The sequence below is a fragment of the Eurosta solidaginis genome, chromosome 3, assembly GCF_040869045.1.
Source record: "Eurosta solidaginis isolate ZX-2024a chromosome 3, ASM4086904v1, whole genome shotgun sequence".
NCBI lineage: Eukaryota > Metazoa > Arthropoda > Insecta > Diptera > Tephritidae > Eurosta > Eurosta solidaginis.
Genome location: NC_090321.1, coordinates 245,749,391 through 245,768,314, shown reverse-complemented (window position 1 = coordinate 245,768,314; position 18,924 = coordinate 245,749,391). Strand labels below are relative to the sequence as shown.

Sequence of the window (18,924 nt, the reverse complement as noted above, 5' to 3'; positions counted from 1 at the left end):
ATTCAGAAGCCTTGATTTGGACTTTGCCATACCAAAGTCACTGTTTAAGGCACGCATTGAGTCTTATTACTTATCTCAGTAAATCTAATTTTAAAATTAATAAACTATTACTGAGATAACCTGTAATACAGTCAGTAAGGTTGTTACCATTTGACCTAATAAAGATATATGAAGTATGAAAAAGAAGGAAACTTTCTTATTTTAATGAAATTGCAGATTTTATTTACTTTGTTAAACCTCACAGCCAGTTAATTAAAAGGAAAAATTTAGTAATTCATTTACCAGCCTACGCGTTTCGGCACTTCCTCGCCTTCTTCAGGGAGTCTGGTTTTTTTCTACTTTCTTTTGTTTGCAACTAAACTTCACAAGGAACTGTAGAAAATATTTAAGTTATTTAACTAAATACATCAAAATGAGCAGGTCTGAGGCCCATAACTTTTATTTAGTCAGCCTAAAAATGCTTGGTCGTAAAAATGCTTCCGTATACCAGCCCACATATCCTGCAATTTGTTACATTAGATAAACCCGTCATTGCCAGGTCATAACAGCCAGGAACTTCTTAGAATTTGTTGCTCTGAACTCAAAAATTCTTCTCTGTCAGAACAGCGAGAAACTTTTTAGAATTTATTGCACTGAACTCAAAAATGCTTCTGGTACTAGAACTACTGCCACGGCAAAGCTTTATATGCCAGCGGTCTAAGGAGCTAACCTAGTGAGTTAAGGGACTTGGAATTTGTATGTCATAAAACGCGAAAAAATTCTACAAACCCAAAAGATTCAGCGTTATTAAAAAAATGCCCACTTGATGTGGCGCACTTGCAGAATGGCAAGGTTTTTTGTTTAGCTCAGATTTAAATCAAAAACATGTTTCAAAAATTTATCAGTTTAGCCCCTCATGTCAGGTAAGTTCTTACAAGTCTAAGGTCTAAGTGTTTGTCTGCTGAATTATTTTTGTTGGTTTTCATTAACGCTCTTTAAATTAATATGCTTAGCCTTGTTTATCGGCAAACCTATTTTGATCTTGGCGGCCTTCGCTGTGTGGTAGTAGCGTGATTCGCCTACCACAACGACGATCCCTGGTTCAGGCCCCGGGTTTAAGTTAAATTTTTGTTCAATCAAGGTCGCCCCTCGAAAGTGTTTTGGCAAACACTCCGAGTATTTTCTGCCATGAAAAGCCTCTCACTGAAAATTTATCTACCTTGCAGCTACCTTTCAAGGTCGATATAAAACACGAAGGTCCCGTTCCACATATTTGGAGAAAGAATTAAAAGGAGTATGACGAAAATTGAAAGAGTAGCTCCGCCTAGATCTTCTTGGAAGTGAATCTAGCCTTGTTTTGATTAATTTTTATTTATGTTCCGAGAGAACAGAACTGTCACTCTGTTAGCAAAAAAAATCAAAATGATTGTTTTCAAACTGCGGCTCATTTGCACAAGATTAATCCAGACCAAAATTTGTTCGCTATCCCATTCAGTACTTGTCTTGCAAGTCTCTCTTTTTCGCTCCGTGATTTTAGTACACGCCACATATCACACTGCAAGATTTAAAATGAGTTAACTCAAAAATATAGAGTTTTAAACAGGGGCGGAAAATGTTATTCCTTTTATAATATAATTCCTTGCAAAACTATTAATTTTGAACTTTTAATATATTTGGATCAAGATAAAAATTATTTTCGGATTTTTATTGTCTGAGTCCGAGAGAACTAATAAAACTCGGACTTTAAAAAATAAAAGTCCGGAAATAAAAGTTAAATCCGGACTTTTATTTTTTAAGCCCAAAATTAAAGTCCGGCTTCTTTGTTATCAATTATTTAACATTTATTTCCGGACTTTTATTTTTAAAAGTCCGAGTTTAACTAGTTCTATCGGACTCCAAAAATAAAAATACAGATTTTACTTTTATATGTGGACTTTTATGGAAAAAGTTCGAAAAATAAAAAGGATGCATGATTCGATATGATATTGCTATAGGGATACCTGGGAACTCAAACATTTTCACCTAGGACAATTTTTTGACCAGGACTTTTTCGACTCCGAAAAAAAAAAGTATAATTATTTTCCGTCCCTGGTTTTAAACCTATACATACTGTTGCGTTGCTTAATTGAATACTGATCGATCTATATAATCGATAAAATTCTAGCTTCACTATTCACCAAAAAATTAAAGTTGGTGAAAATTAAAAAGCCCTTAAGAATACAAGCGTATGTTTCGCGCATTTCTTTTGGGGTTTTTTTTTTCAGTTTATTTCCTCTTAAACTCGCACGCACATTGATATGAATTTATGCAGCACTCAATTTTTTCATACACAACGAATATTATTATTATTTTTTTTTCGAGTACTTGGTATCTTCAAATATTTTATGCACATATGTATGTTTATTCCTTCTTATTTCGAAATTTATTCAATTAATTTTTTTTTTTTTTGCTGCTATACTTTTTCTATATTTCACACTTAGCCTCATCGCACTTCAGCACATTGAAATTTATTTACATTTATTATAGATAATGCCCATTTATAGATTGAAAATTTATAGATAATTTTATAGATAAATCTATTTTTCTTTCTTTTATCTAATTTCTTGTACACATTCATGTTAGTATATAACCTACCAATATCATTTGTGATACAAAAACAAATCATTAGTCCTATTAGCAGCAAGCTAAAATCTATTTTCCGAGGCAACATTTTGCCCATTCCACCGACGTACACCGACACGCTTAAATACGTACGAAATTTTTCGGCTAACTATTTTGGCAAACAAACGGTCAGTGCCTTTTATAGACTCGTATCAATCTATACCAAATAATTGTGCGATATTAATTAACCAACGCGATTGTAGTTTTTTATTATTGTTGGCTAATCGTTTGACAATTTCTTAACATCATAAATAATTATATATTTATGATCCTTAACACATTGTATGTATGTCTGTAAGCTTATCAATACGCGATAGCAAATTTCAAATAAAAATGTATGTTAAATATACAATAATAATTATTATTGGTATGAAGATAATCTATTGCATAGTTGTTTTTGCCAAAAAGTGCAAAGTAATAAATGCACGTGTGCTTACTAAGAGGGTTTTCGAAAAATCGTTAAGACAACGGTGAAAGATATAACATTTAAGTCCCGATTAGAGAAGGTCAATGGGTGTCGCATAAAGATCACAATTTAGATTACACAATGAAGCCTTGAAAAAGTTAAATTATTTTTTTATTAATTTCGATAACCAGCAATGCTATGCTAGTTCTCCAAGCGAAAAATTAAAAGTGTTAGCCTACTATGAAGGTGAACAAGAATGTGCTTTTGGTACTTTTTACAAAATCAAATTTTTCCTTGAAAATGATAATTCGCTCAATTTCGGCATAAATAACCGTATTTTTTACACGCATATACATCTACATTTGCGGGTAAAAAAAACGCTTATTATCACTTAGATAATGGAGACCAATCTAGCGGCAGTGGTTAAATAACTAGCTACATGACAGGTTGTGCCGAATAGCGGAGAGACACACCTCTCTTGGCCATAGTGTATAACCTATAGCTGAATCGATTGCAGTGAATAGTGGACATACACCATTTGCAGAGGTAATACGTAGAGGTAGTGTTGAGGTAACACAGGCACACATCTCAGTTGCATCTGAGTATAATGCGTATTGAAATTTAGGAGTACTAATTTTCTGCGAAGCAATTGTAGAAGTGTAAATAAAGTTTAACGCTTAGCAGTCCATGTATGTAGGTGTAAAAAAACAGGGCTAATATTTCTATAAAATAGCTAACACCCTTAAAAGAACGTCTTTAATAAAGCTGTCATAAAACATTCAAAAGATAACCGAAGTTTCGAAAAAAAACTTTATGAATGAATATCATCAAATATCTAAAGGTTTATTTGAAAACTTCGCTCCCCAAACCATTCTACAAACCTTCTCAAAAAAAGTGCAAGCCATTCAAAAAATTTTAAAAATGTTATATATAGCGCTAAAATATTAACTTGAAAAGGGAACCAATTAGAAAGCCAGTAGGCCTCATGCAAACGAACTCAGATTTGATCTCCAGAGCAATTGAACGAAGAGTGTGTACGTGTTAAAAGTATAGAGCGAGAATTAGTTTTTGTGTGTGTAAATATGAGTAAATGTGTAATTTTCTTTGCTGATATGCAAAGGGTTTACAAAAACAAACGAATATATTCAAGTTGGAGTATATACTCGTTTTGTTGGTTGCATCAAATGTGTGTACTACTTTTTCTTAGTTAATAGAATAACATAAAGGAAAGAGAAGGAAATGAAAGGAAAGAATAGAAAAGAAAAGAAAAGAAAAGAAAGGGAAGGAAAGGGAAAGAAAAGAAAAGAAAAGAAAAAAGAAAAGAAAAGAAATGAAAAGAAAATAAAAGAAAAGAAAAGAAAAGAAAATAAAAGAAAAGAAAAGAAAAGAAAAGAAAAGAAAAGAAAAGAAAAGAAAAGAAAAGAAAAGAAAAGAAAAGAAAAGAAAAGAAAAGAAAAGAAAAGGAAAGCAAAGGTAAGTAAAGGAAAGGAAAGAAACGGTATAGAGCCGCCTGTAATGGTTGAGTTTCAACCATTTTACTATAAATTAATACATATTAATTTAAGTATTTAGACCGTGCTAGAAACAAAAAATAATTTTTTCTTCCCCAACAATAGGGTTTACTTTTTTTTGGTTTTCATTTTGTTTTTGTAGAAAGTGTATAGTCACAGTTTGACTATTATGCTAATACCAGAGGCCAACGTATACATAGATATATTTATTTTTAATATAACAACTAATGGATCCAGTGAATTTTGTTCTGCCCGATCTTTCAACTTTATGTATCTACAAGAATTTTCGTTCTTTCTCACACCCCGCGGGGTGAATGTATTGGGAGATATAGCAAATTTGTAATTTTCTTTTTTAAATATTTGTATGTAGTTTTCCAGTCCAACATCCTTCAGAGGCCTTTATTTGACGACTAGTTTAACCTTGTCTGTCACTCCCTCTACCACCACCACTCCTACACCCATTCCAATTTCCACACACCCACTCGCACTGTTTACAAATATATGTAGATAGTTAAGACTTATTCTAGGAGTAGACGTGGCATTAAAGGAAACAGCCTATAAATTATATATTTACCAGATGGAGGACAATAAGCATTTCATACACTTTTTCAGACATTTCGACAGCTTTAAAACGCATACACAAATACTTACCCGTAAGTGTGGCTGTATACAAATTTATTTATAACCGTCTAGGTGTGTTGGTAGCGTGCTTCGCCTACCACACGGAAGACCCCGGGCAAAGCAAAATCAAATTTTTAGAAAAAAGTTGTTTCAATTAGAAGACAATTTTTCTAAGCGCGGTCGCCCCTCGGCAGTGTTTGGCACTCCGAATGTATTTCTGCCATGAAATGCTTCCCAGTGAAAAATTATCTGCCTTGCAGGTCCCATCCCGAAAATTTGTAGGGAAAATGAAAAAAGAAACAGGGCGCAAATTGGAAGAGAAGCTCGGCCTAAAAGGTTATCGCGCCTTACAGTTATCTATTTATACAAATTTATTTAGGTATAGGGAATAAAAATGGAATCTTTCCTCAATTTTGCTAAACCATTTTTATCGTGACTACGTAGATCAGCCTTGAAAATTTCATAAGTTTTTGTTTTATTTTGCATTCCCCATAATTCCTGCCGCTTTAGCATAACTTCAGGGTGACTTTTCATGTTTATGGTTTTTTAAGAGCCTTTAGTTGTGAGAGTGCGGATTATATGAAATTAGTGTTTCGAGGAAGCCCTCGAGTAATTTTCGGTTCTGGTTCCATCATTAGCATTTGAAGAGCAAATGCTCAGCATCATCCTCGTTTGCATCGCCGTGGGCGCACTTAGGAACTTCAGACTTTTTATCCTTTGCAAATATTTTTTGAAGTACTCGTCCTTAGAAAGCATTTGGATATCGTTGTAATTTACCTCTCCAAATCATTTGGTGCTCCATGCTTCAACATATGTTATTAATTTCACTATCGATCTGCTCGTTGTTTATTTTCCCAACATTCCTGCCTCAACATAAACGTTTCTTCGCTGCGCTCTAAGGACTTTCATGCGTTCTTGATCCGTCTGCTTTTTTGTTTCCCATAACCTTCTTCTTTCCATCGCTAAAATATCGAGATTGTTCCGCTAATCGCTTGTGCGGCTGGTCCTAAAAATATTGCGAAAAGCAGAGGCTCCTCTCAGAGCTGTCGTTGGCTGATACTTGTGCTTCTCCGCGTATGATTTCCATGGTACGCGAATCCTCTGAGCTTTGATATATAAGGATGCGATCACAGACGTAACTTCTTATGACGGTATTTGGAATCGTTGTTCTTAAGCTGCCAGAATGTCTACCCATCTAGCGTGTCTCCCCGTGAAAGCGTTTCTCACAAGGAGGACAACTTGCTTGGATTTAGCGTTACCCCACTGTCTATTTCTTCATCAACATATGTGTATATGTAAACCGAAGCTAAGAGCGAAGAAGAAAGAGAAACAGTGACAATATATGCAATCAATCGCTAAAAGCGAAGACGGCATTACTTCAACACATACACAGTTACAAAGAACGAATGCGACCAATAAATAGGCAAATATTCGATAAGGATGTTCGTGAAAAGTCATGGCCCTTGGAGTAACACGCGAGAGAGGCTAAGAATATAAAAGCAGCGCAAGCTGAGGAACAGGAATCAGTTTGATTTCAAAATGTTGTAAGTGAAACACACGAGTAATCTAATTAATTAGTACTACTACCATAGTAGTTTAAATAAATAAAGGATAAATAAAGGACTTCGCTATACTGAATATTTGAGTTTTTTATTCGACAGTTCAGCGATTTGAGCGATAATAGGAAGTGCAAAGTAATCAAGAATTTCCCTAAAATTTGCAACAGTATTTATATACATATATATAGGCCAAATAGTAAGCTGATGTGTTGCGCCTAGTGGAGTATAGTGAGGTTATTTGATAAGCTTCTGATATAATAATATAAATCTAAATAATTTATATGCCAAAAACTTCATATGCTAAGGAGTTTTTTCATTTAGTTAAATTAGTTTGTTCAATGGCAGGGATATTAGCCTTGTTTTTCACAGATAACGAAATTCGTTCGCCGCAAAAAGAAAAACTTTATTTTTTTAAACTGTCTAATTTATGTGCATACATTTCGTGAATATTTAAAGTTAAATTTGATATATTTTCAATGCTAAATACAATCTAAATTAGAAATTTTATTGAAACACTTAACAATAGTATTGTATCAGTAGCAATACCAAACATGGAGATTAGATTTCAAGAAACAATACTTACATAAGTTGTCTAGTATTTGGATAGCCAAACGACTGTTAACCTGGTGAAACTATATAGCGGTTACTTAATTTGAGCACCATGACATACAATGCCCGTTGAACTAGCTCGGCGGGGATCGTAGAAACATCTAGACAGGAAATAGGAAAATATGGCAAATAAAAGAAAAGTAAAGAAAAAGATAGAAAAGAAGCGAAAAAGCCGAAAATAAAAATAAGGAAGGGTAAAAAGTGATAAAACCCTTAGGTTATGGTGTTTCTTTCTCTGCTACTTCCTTTTTCGACCCAGTTTTATGTAACACTTAGTATTGAAGTCACTATTTAAAAAACTAAAGACTAACTTGGTCAAAGTAAATAAGAAATAATGGATAAGAAAATATTTCCCGAAAGCTTATTTCTCGATCTAACAAAATTTATTAAGTTGGCAGAATACAATCAAAACACAGCGCCCAATGTAGCCTACAAAATAACATTAAAGAAACACTTGTAAACTTGAAATGAAGTGTCACAGAGAAGATAACTTACCATGACGCTTATCAGCCTTTGAAAACTATTGACATATTACACATGATACAACAGCAACATTTACAGTTATTATTGCCACTAAACAATAAATTTAAAAAAAAAATTATCATTCAAATATAATTATCAGTTATTATTTCAATACAAATATCATGGCATTTTTCACGCATCAAAAATAATCCGTCAATTGTTAAGCACAAAGCAATTTAAGTTAACAATGGAAGTGCTAAAAAGCTAGTTTTGTAGGAAATGAACATACCTTCAGCAGAAAATTTAAAATTTTTTTGAGGGGCAAGGATTATGGCTGGTGAAATTGTCATCATGAATCATATATTTAAATGAATCTTTCTCAGTCTCATAATTTTAAATGGTAGATAATACCGAATTCAAAGATAAAATAATTGAAAGTCTTTAATTTGGAATGAGGTTATCTCAGATACTACTGAGCGTATTGGACTGTAACTTTCTTTAAACAAATTCTTACATTTGGCTATACAAAGAAAGCTACCGAGAATAAAAACTAGCCCATCCATTTTCAGAATATTTTAGAATTAATACGTTAAATTTGTTTACACTACGCCCAGCATTTATACGTACGAACACGAATGCAGTGCTGTATCCGCCAGAAGTGTAATTGTTGGAGTCGTAGATCAACTGCCTTCGGCTTGGTTTCTCGTATTTGTTGTTGATTTCGTTATACATTGGGCGCCTTATACCTGTTAAATTAGTTGAAAGCAAAATAACAAAATAAACAAGTAAGGAAGGCTAAGTTCGGGTGTAACCGAACATTACATACTCAGTTGAGAGCTATGGAGACAAAATAAGGGAAAATAACCATGTAGGAAAATGACCCTTGGGTAACCCTGGAATGTGTTTGTATGACACGTGTATCAAACGGAAGGTGTGAAAGAGTATTTTAAGATTGAGTGGGCCTTAGTTCTATAGGTGGACGCCTTTTCGAGATATCGCCATAAAGGTGGACCAGGGGTGATCCTAGAATGTGTTTGTACGATATGGATATAAAATTAAAGGTATTAATGAGGGTTTTAAAAGGGAGTGGTGATAGTTGTATAGGTGGTCGCCTTTTCGATATATCGCCATAAAGGTGGACCAGGGGTGACTCTAGAATGTGTTTGTACTATATGGGTATCAAATGAAAGGTGTTAATGAGTATTTTAAAAGGGCGTGGGCTTAGTTCTATAGGTGGACGCCTTTTCGAGATATCGCCATAAAGGTGGACCAGGGGTGACTCTAGAATGTGTTTGTACGATATGGATATAAAATTAAAGGTATTAATGAGGGTTTTAAAAGGGAGTGGTGATAGTTGTATAGGTGGTCGCCTTTTCGAGATATCGCCATAAAGGTGGACCAGGGGTGACTCTAGAATGTGTTTGTACGATATGGATATAAAATTAAAGGTATTAATGAGGGTTTTAAAAGGGAGTGGTGATAGTTGTATAGGTGGTCGCCTTTTCGATATATCGCCATAAAGGTGGACCAGGGGTGACTCTAGAATGTGTTTGTACTATATGGGTATCAAATGAAAGGTGTTAATGAGTATTTTAAAAGGGCGTGGGCTTAGTTCTATAGGTGGACGCCTTTTCGAGATATCGCCATAAAGGTGGACCAGGGGTGACTCTAGAATGTGTTTGTACAATATGGGTATCAAATGAAAGGTGTTAATGAGTATTTTAAAAGGGCGTGGGGCTTAGTTCTATAGGTGGACGCCTTTTCGATATATCGCCATAAAGGTGGACCAGGGGTGACTCTAAAATGTGTTTGTACGATATTGTTATCAAACGAAAGGTATTAATGAGAGTTTTAAAAGGGAGTGGTGGTAGTTGTATATGTGAAGGCGTTTTCCAGATATCGACCAAAATGTGGACCAAGGTGACCCAGAACATTATCTGTTGGATACCGTTAATTTATTTATATATGTAATACCTGCCAAGATTTCAAGGGTTTTTTATTTCGCACTGCAGAACTTTTTCATTTTCTTCTACTTAATATGGTAGGTGTCACAACCATTTTACAAAGTTTTTTCTAAAGTTATATTTCGCGTCAATAAACCAATCCAATTACCATGTTTCATCCCTTTTTTCGTATTTGGTATAGAATTATGGCATTTTTTTCATTTTTCGTAATTTTCGATATCGAAAAAGTGGGCGTGGTCATAGTCGGATTTCGTTCATTTTGTATACCAAGATAAAGTGAGTTCAGGTAAGTACGTGAACTAAGTTCAGTAAAGATATGTCGATTTTTGCTCAAGTTATCGTGTTAATGGCCGAGCGGAAGGACAGACGGACGACTGTGTATAAAAACTGGGCGTGGCTTCAACCGATTTCGCCCATTTTCACAGAAAACAGTTAACGTCATCAAATCTATGCCCCTACCAAATTTCAAAAGGATTGGTGAATTTTTGGTTCGACTTATGGCAATAAAAGTATTCTAGACAAATTAAATGAAAAAGGGCGGAGCCACGCCCATTTTGAAATTTTCTTTTATTTTTGTATTTTGTTGCAACATATCATTACTGGAGTTGAATCTTGACATAATTTACTAATATACTGTAAAGATATTAACTTTTCTTTTAAAATTTGACTTTAAAAAAATTTTTGTTTAAAAAGTGTGCGTGGTCGTTCTCTGATTTTGCGAATTTTTATTAAGCGTACATATAGTAATAGAAGTAACGTTGCTGCCAAACTTCATCATGATATCTTCAACGACTGGCAAATTACAGCTTGCAAAAATGTTAAATTACCTTCTTTTAAAAGTGGGCGGTGCCACGCCCATTGTCCAAAATTTTACTAATTTTCTATTCTACGTCATAAGTTCAACCCACCTACCAAGTTTCGTCGCTGTATCTGTCTTCGGTAATGAATTATCGCACTTTTTCGGTTTTTCGAAATTGTCGATATCGAAAAAGTGGGCGTGGTTATAGTCCGATATCGTTCATTTTAAATAGCGATCTGAGATGATTACTCAGGAACCTACATACCAAATTTCATCAAGATACCTCAAAATTTACTCAACTTATCGTGTTAACGGACGGACGGACGGACGGACATGGCTCAATCAAATTTTTTTCGATCCTGATGATTTTGATATATGGAAGTCTATATCTATCTCGATTCCTTTATACCTGTACAACCAACCGTTATCCAATCAAACTTAATATACTCTGTGAGCTCTGCTCAACTGAGTATAAAAAGGGCCTGTCCGTTCAGCCATAAAAAGGTACAATTGGTCTTTACATAGGACATACTGAAACAAAAGAGATCAAACCTGGCCATAGACGCATATTGTCTTTCGTGTTATCATCCAAGACTAATAGAAGGCAGTGATCCTCTAGATGAAGCAGATGGAATTGAAGAATGTATGGAAAAAAGAGATATAAAGAAATATTGATAAAGAGAGAGGGGTACGGAGAGGAATTATTACAATGCGTGTAAGATGTAGGAGGTTGTGGGAGCAAGATTGGGAAAGTTAGAAAGGGGGAGATAGCGGCGAATGTAGAACATTTATAAATACGTCTACTAGTATAACTATTAGTATTGTGATAGGCAAAGTACGGAGAAACGAAGTCTGCTAATTCCGCTACAACTGTTAACTTAACACGTTGATGGCCACTATCAGTTTTTGATTGTGCCTCGGGAACCAATCATAACCAAAGCTTCATTTCTTTCTTTTGTGATTTCATATTTTTTTATGTCTTACGTTTACTTATATTCTTTTTGCTTATGTATCTTTATGCAATTTTGCGTTTCAAAACTTCCGAGGAAATACATTTTCTTGGCGATTTTTTTAAAATAATTATTTTATTTAAGATAAATAATTTGCTATTAGAATGACACCAATGGTTGTAAGTAACTTATAGTTTGAGACAATATTTGCAAGGCTTACAATGCCTTCACCACTGGCACCTCCCGTTTTACCACTACCGTTGTTACCGCTGTCATCACTACCTTCACCGTTTCCGCCACTACTTCCATCGGTTTCGCTGCCACCGTTACCACCATCTTCATTTCCACTGTCTCCATTTCCGCCACCATTACCTCCAATCCCACCATCACCTTCACCGCCTCCTCCACCACCACTTCCATTTCCCCCACTTCCACCGCCACCAGCACTACCATTATCACCGCCATCTGCACCGTTTCCACCCCCAACTCCTCCATTTCCACCATCATCTTCACCGCCTCCGCCACTACTATTATTTGAAAATTTAAGCTCACTATTACAGCCACCAATATCCAATGGTGGACACAACAAACAGTCCTTATTATTCAAACATTCTGTCTGTTGCTTTAAATCTGTTGCACAGCCCCGTACTACACTTTTACTCTCCATCTTAGCAAAGCAATACGAGTTTGCCGATCTAGCGATGGGGCATTTGTTTGGTTGCAAAATTTCAGCATTGTCGAAGCAATTTGAATCCTGAAAAATCAGAAAATTTAATTTGGGCACGACAGTTGATAGTTTATTATAGGGATCTTTGATGAACTGATTCTATAGTATATATATATATCTACTTCTATATATACCTCTGGACATTAGAGAAGAACTTTTCCGATTTCTCAAATAAATTTTCCCCTTTCTAAAATACCGTGGGCAAACTCATAGATCTATGTACTTTGGAAAAATATTTAAGTTGAATGACCTAGTGCGGGCGGGTCAGCATACTGGAGCTTTATATAAAACAATGAGCCATCAAGAAGGTCAAAAGCTTTCAAACTCACGGGGCCAGGCGGCATCGCACACATTTAAATATCTATGTATGTGAGTACTATATTGTCGTTGTAATTGGTGAACTAAACCCACTTGCCAAAGCTCCTTACACTTGAAAAATTCTAATGTAGTTGTTATTTTGTCACAGCGACTCAACAATCATAACAAATCGCAGCGACATATTCGAAAATATTACCGTGACCTGATTATCAAAAGCGCCTTAGATCATACTGCTCTTCTATCACTGTTCAGTCACAGTTACGTAAAACAATCGGCCCAGTTTAGAGCACGCACAATCAGTCGATAGATTTGATTCGAAAAAATATTGGACTGCTAATCTAATCAATTTGATTTTGGCGATAAATTTGATGCAGTGAAGCCAATTACAAATACATATTCACGCGAGTCAAGCAAATGTGACTAAAAATGCTGCTAAATTAATTGGTATGTACCGTATCGGCACACTTAAAATTATCAAATTTTTAGCGCAATTACCATACTCGAGTCACATTGAATGCACTCAAATCCATTAGCGCTGATATTATTGCACATATCTCCAGCGCACTTATAACAATCGCTATGCATAAATTTTGGTGCTTCATCGTACTCATCTAAGTCGGCGTCATCCCAGTTGATCATTGTTGGTTCACATTTGCTACGTAATTCCACCGCAAGTTGGCCGAAGCAACCCTGTGCTAAAACGGTAGCTGTCAATTGGTGGGATAATTTATTTGTTTGTTGTCAGTCGCTGCATTTGTTATCCGTGACTGTGATTGCACAGTGATAGAGGAGAAATATGATACAAACGTCAGTATAGAATCACGCTTACCAAAAATCACAATCGCAGTCTCAATAACAGTACTGTCAGTCGCAGCGACTTTAAGTCGAAGCTGTGATTGCAAACTTATAGAGTAGCAATATGATCCAAACAACAGTTCACAATCACGTTTTACAGTGCTGTCAGTCGCAATGATATCCATGACTGTGACTGCACAGTGACAGAGGAGCAACCACATACTTGCCGTTTTCCAGTGAGTTTTACAGCTCCGGCTTACGCTCAATTCTCACGGGAATGCTCTGGATCATTGAGAGACTTGAGAAGCAGATGTCGTGAAATTTTCGCAAATGAAATGTGATAGGCAGATGTCGCCGCTGTTTTTTATTTAACTCATACGGCGAAAGGCTAAGCAGTGACATCTATTTTTGAAAAAGTAGGTTTATTAAATGCAGCGTTGCCAAACTAAAAAGAAGTAATTAACAAATTATCTGGCTCACAAATTGAACCAGACTTCTATCTAGATTTATCTGGCTCAAATCGTTTTTGTTGCATTTACATGAAAAATCATTTATCTGTCTCAGGATTTTGCCACCGGATGATGGCTACTATGATATAAACAGCTGTTCACAGTAACGCTCACCAATCATCGCAATCACATACTCAATCGCAGTACTCTCCACGGTATAGCAATTAGCTGCAACAATATGAACCAATGAATTTGTGATTTGTGTAGCTATATACTACTAAATGTCGCAGTAAGCTGCTACATAGGCTGCTATATAAATGCCCTCGCTTAATGCGACATCTGCCAGCATATATCAATAAGTATAGTCCCTGAAAAAAAGCATGCGATTAATACCTAAATAGAGTGATCTGCGACTGATCTCTTATGCTTTAGACATGACAACGGCTATCGCCGCAATGAATCCTCATTATCAACTTTTGTAGTTCACTCTATCTGCTGTATTATCTTTTTCTTTACGGTTATTATTTTGGAATTTTTTTCATTTTCAAATTAACATAACCATTAGTGATAAATTCACTCATCTTCTGATTGGATCGGGCAAAATATTCTATCACTGCACTAGGTAAAATTTTTCTTACTGCCTTCGAATTTTTGTTGTCGAGTTCAATACGTGTCTTCTGACACAAGAAAGTATCCACTATCATTAAAGTATCATTGTACTACCATTGTGGTTATAAATGCGACTGGCCCCTATTTGCGTCCTTTTTAATACGAAAAGGGATTAGTCTTCATATGTTCCAATATGGGTACAAAGTGGACTGGTCCTATCAATCCATTTTGGGTATGAATGGGTAGAATTAGTGTATTCATAGGACATGCTCAAACTAAAGGGAACAGTTAAACTCATACAAAGAGATCAAAGTTGGCATTGGTCACATACTCCTTTGCGACTCATACCGGATTCATCCTTGACTAATCGCATTATTGCAGCGGTGATTCACATTGTTGCTTAAACTGCGAGGGCATTTGCATTACTGTCTACGTAGCCAGTTTACTGCGCCATCTAGTGCTATTCAGCACAAATCCCGGGATCATTGGTTCATACTATCGCTGCTTTGTTTCTGTGATAAAAGCTATGATTGAATCTATGATTGCCATTAGTACTAGGCATGAATATGAGCGATACGCAGATGACGTGACAGTCGTGAATTTCTTCACACCAAAACTCAAACTTACCACCATCAAACACCGTTACGCAACTATCCAATGTATCTTCACACTCCTCTGCCGCTGCATAACTTGTGCGTAAACAATTTATGCCGTCACACTTGTGACACTTAATGACGGCATTGCTACTGCCAACAAATACATTGAATATGATTAATACCACTGCTCCCAGTTTCGCTTCCGTAAATGTCTTTTTTGTGTGGCCGAACATTTTCGTTACATTCGACTTGTATTGCTTTATCAACGTAACAATCTTTTAAATTTTATTACCACCTATATTTATAGATAATTTGTTGTATTAATTTGATAACGAATTTAATATAGGTATATATGTAATATTTGTAATATAAGATAAGTACTTTCAAGTAAGTTATGCGGCCGCCGTGGTGTGGTGGTAGCGTGCTTCGCCTACAACACCCAAGATCCTCGGTTCAACTCCTGGGCAAAGCAACATACAAATTTAGAAATTTTTTTTTTTAATTAGAAGAAAGTTTTTCTAAGCGTGGTCGTCTCTCGGCAGTGACTCGGCAAATACTTTGAGTGTATTTCTGTCATTAAAAGGTAAATAAATAAATGTGGGCGCGATAACCTCAGAAAATATTTTAGGCCGAACTTCTCTTCCAATTTGCGTCGTGCTCCTTTTAATTTTTCCTAAAGCAGCTCCCTTGTTTTATGCCGACTCCTAACGGCATCTGCAAGACATATGAGTTTTCACTGAGAAGCTTTTCAAGGCAGAAAAATTTAAATTGAAAATTCATCTGTCTGGCAGGTGCCGTCCGGAGTCGGCGTAAAGCATGTAGGTCGCCAATTTGTAGCAAAAATTAAAAAGAAGCACGGCGAAAATTGGAATAAAAGCTCGGCCTTAATCTCTTCGGAGGTATATTGCGCCTTGTATATATATATATATTTTTTTTTCAAGTTTTCAGGAAATATTAGAACAACTTTGAACGAATTTATTGTGGCTTCCTTATCTTCAGTGATTACATTCGACGACTAGTACTCAAGGATTGCGATGAAGTGACACTTTGTGACATATATTGAGCAATTCGAGCCATAATCGCTAAAAAGATCTAAGCGGCAAAAATATAATTTTATCATGTACCAATTTTTTTACATTTACTACCAACCAACTACACGCAATAATATCCATAGTAGCTGAAAATACGAGTACCGGTGCGTATACGTAACATTTTTATTATTTGCAATGAAAGGGTGTTACATTAGCCATCATCCATCATCAAATTAACATAACCATTAGTGATAAATTCACTCATCTTCTGATTGGATCGGGCAAAATATTCTATCACTGCACTAGGTAAAATTTTTCTTACTGCCTTCGAATTTTTGTTGTCGAGTTCAATACGTGTCTTCTGACACAAGAAAGTATCCACTATCATTAAAGTATCATTGTACTACCATTGTGGTTATAAATGCGACTGGCCCCTATTTGCGTCCTTTTTAATACGAAAAGGGATTAGTCTTCATATGTTCCAATATGGGTACAAAGTGGACTGGTCCTATCAATCCATTTTGGGTATGAATGGGTAGAATTAGTGTATTCATAGGACATGCTCAAACTAAAGGGAACAGTTAAACTCATACAAAGAGATCAAAGTTGGCATTGGTCACATACTCCTTTGCGACTCATACCGGATTCATCCTTGACTAATCGCATTATTGCAGCGGTGATTCACATTGTTGCTTAAACTGCGAGGGCATTTGCATTACTGTCTACGTAGCCAGTTTACTGCGCCATCTAGTGCTATTCAGCACAAATCCCGGGATCATTGGTTCATACTATCGCTGCTTTGTTTCTGTGATAAAAGCTATGATTGAATCTATGATTGCCATTAGTACTAGGCATGAATATGAGCGATACGCAGATGACGTGACAGTCGTGAATTTCTTCACACCAAAACTCAAACTTACCACCATCAAACACCGTTACGCAACTATCCAATGTATCTTCACACTCCTCTGCCGCTGCATAACTTGTGCGTAAACAATTTATGCCGTCACACTTGTGACACTTAATGACGGCATTGCTACTGCCAACAAATACATTGAATATGATTAATACCACTGCTCCCAGTTTCGCTTCCGTAAATGTCTTTTTTGTGTGGCCGAACATTTTCGTTACATTCGACTTGTATTGCTTTATCAACGTAACAATCTTTTAAATTTTATTACCACCTATATTTATAGATAATTTGTTGTATTAATTTGATAACGAATTTAATATAGGTATATATGTAATATTTGTAATATAAGATAAGTACTTTCAAGTAAGTTATGCGGCCGCCGTGGTGTGGTGGTAGCGTGCTTCGCCTACAACACCCAAGATCCTCGGTTCAACTCCTGGGCAAAGCAACATACAAATTTAGAAATTTTTTTTTTTAATTAGAAGAAAGTTTTTCTAAGCGTGGTCGTCTCTCGGCAGTGACTCGGCAAATACTTTGAGTGTATTTCTGTCATTAAAAGGTAAATAAATAAATGTGGGCGCGATAACCTCAGAAAATATTTTAGGCCGAACTTCTCTTCCAATTTGCGTCGTGCTCCTTTTAATTTTTCCTAAAGCAGCTCCCTTGTTTTATGCCGACTCCTAACGGCATCTGCAAGACATATGAGTTTTCACTGAGAAGCTTTTCAAGGCAGAAAAATTTAAATTGAAAATTCATCTGTCTGGCAGGTGCCGTCCGGAGTCGGCGTAAAGCATGTAGGTCGCCAATTTGTAGCAAAAATTAAAAAGAAGCACGGCGAAAATTGGAATAAAAGCTCGGCCTTAATCTCTTCGGAGGTATATTGCGCCTTGTATATATATATATATTTTTTTTTCAAGTTTTCAGGAAATATTAGAACAACTTTGAACGAATTTATTGTGGCTTCCTTATCTTCAGTGATTACATTCGACGACTAGTACTCAAGGATTGCGATGAAGTGACACTTTGTGACATATATTGAGCAATTCGAGCCATAATCGCTAAAAAGATCTAAGCGGCAAAAATATAATTTTATCATGTACCAATTTTTTTACATTTACTACCAACCAACTACACGCAATAATATCCATAGTAGCTGAAAATACGAGTACCGGTGCGTATACGTAACATTTTTATTATTTGCAATGAAAGGGTGTTACATTAGCCATCATCCAGTGAGTTCTCTGGTTCCGTATCACGCTCAGTTCTCACTGAAATGCTCTGGATAATTGGGAGACTTGAGAAGCACAGGTCGTGATATTTTTGTACACATGAGTTGTAGTAGGGAGATGTCGCTGTTGTGTTTCATTTTATGTGTATGGCCAAGCAGCGACATCTACTTTGGGAATGTGAGTTTATCTGGCCCCCAAATAGAACCAGCCTTATAACTGGATTATCTGGTTCAAATCGTTGTCGTTGCAATTACATGCAAAATTGTTTATCTGGCACAGGATATTTGCGACCGGATGACGCCCATACGTAGAAGTGTACAAGTCAAGTTAATATAGGTTAGGTTAGAACACTTGGTGGAGTCAATAAGTTCAACTGTCGCCTTTGTTTTCAGCTGGGAAATATACGCGAGATCATCTAAAGCAGTGATCAGGGAGAACAATTAAAAGGTACACAAGCCCTGACTTGCTCAGATTCAAAACATTGCAAGTGCGCCCTTTTTCATAGAAAGACCGAACTAACATTGATGACTCGCATGTAGAAGCGCCAACCATAGCATATTTGCTCTTTTTCATAAGAACAACGAAGCCGTGGCTCTCTTTTTCTATCTGGTGGACACTGAGTCCCAAGTTTCCTGCTCAACTAACTTGATAATGCAGTCTCCATTAGATTGCAGACGTGTGTGAAGTAATCAGTAAACTGAATTCACCCCAATTAGTGGAGAGAGAACACCTTCTT

General features: G+C 36.0%; 3 protein-coding genes across 19 annotated transcripts in view; 1 reads left to right on the top strand and 2 right to left on the bottom strand.

The window, feature by feature from the left end:
• The window catches only part of LOC137245324 (uncharacterized), a 45,405-nt gene extending 42,668 nt beyond the window's left edge, over positions 1-2,737 (bottom strand). The window contains exon 1 of the mRNA XM_067775809.1: positions 2,614-2,737. Within this exon, the coding sequence (XP_067631910.1) occupies positions 2,614-2,698 (85 nt within the window). The 5' untranslated portion in view covers positions 2,699-2,737. The remainder of the gene's footprint in view (positions 1-2,613) is intronic.
• Positions 1-18,924, top strand: part of nahoda — a 364,546-nt gene that overhangs the window by 272,160 nt on the left and 73,462 nt on the right. The window lies entirely within an intron of this gene.
• Positions 11,626-18,081, bottom strand: LOC137247060 (uncharacterized). Its single transcript, XM_067778128.1, has 4 exons — positions 16,967-18,081; positions 15,047-15,310; positions 13,062-13,273; positions 11,626-12,275 (listed from the first exon to the last, which is right to left on the bottom strand). Exons 2-4 carry the CDS (start codon positions 15,246-15,248, stop codon positions 11,661-11,663), a joined length of 1,029 nt encoding a protein of 342 aa, XP_067634229.1. The 5' UTR covers positions 15,249-15,310; positions 16,967-18,081; the 3' UTR covers positions 11,626-11,660.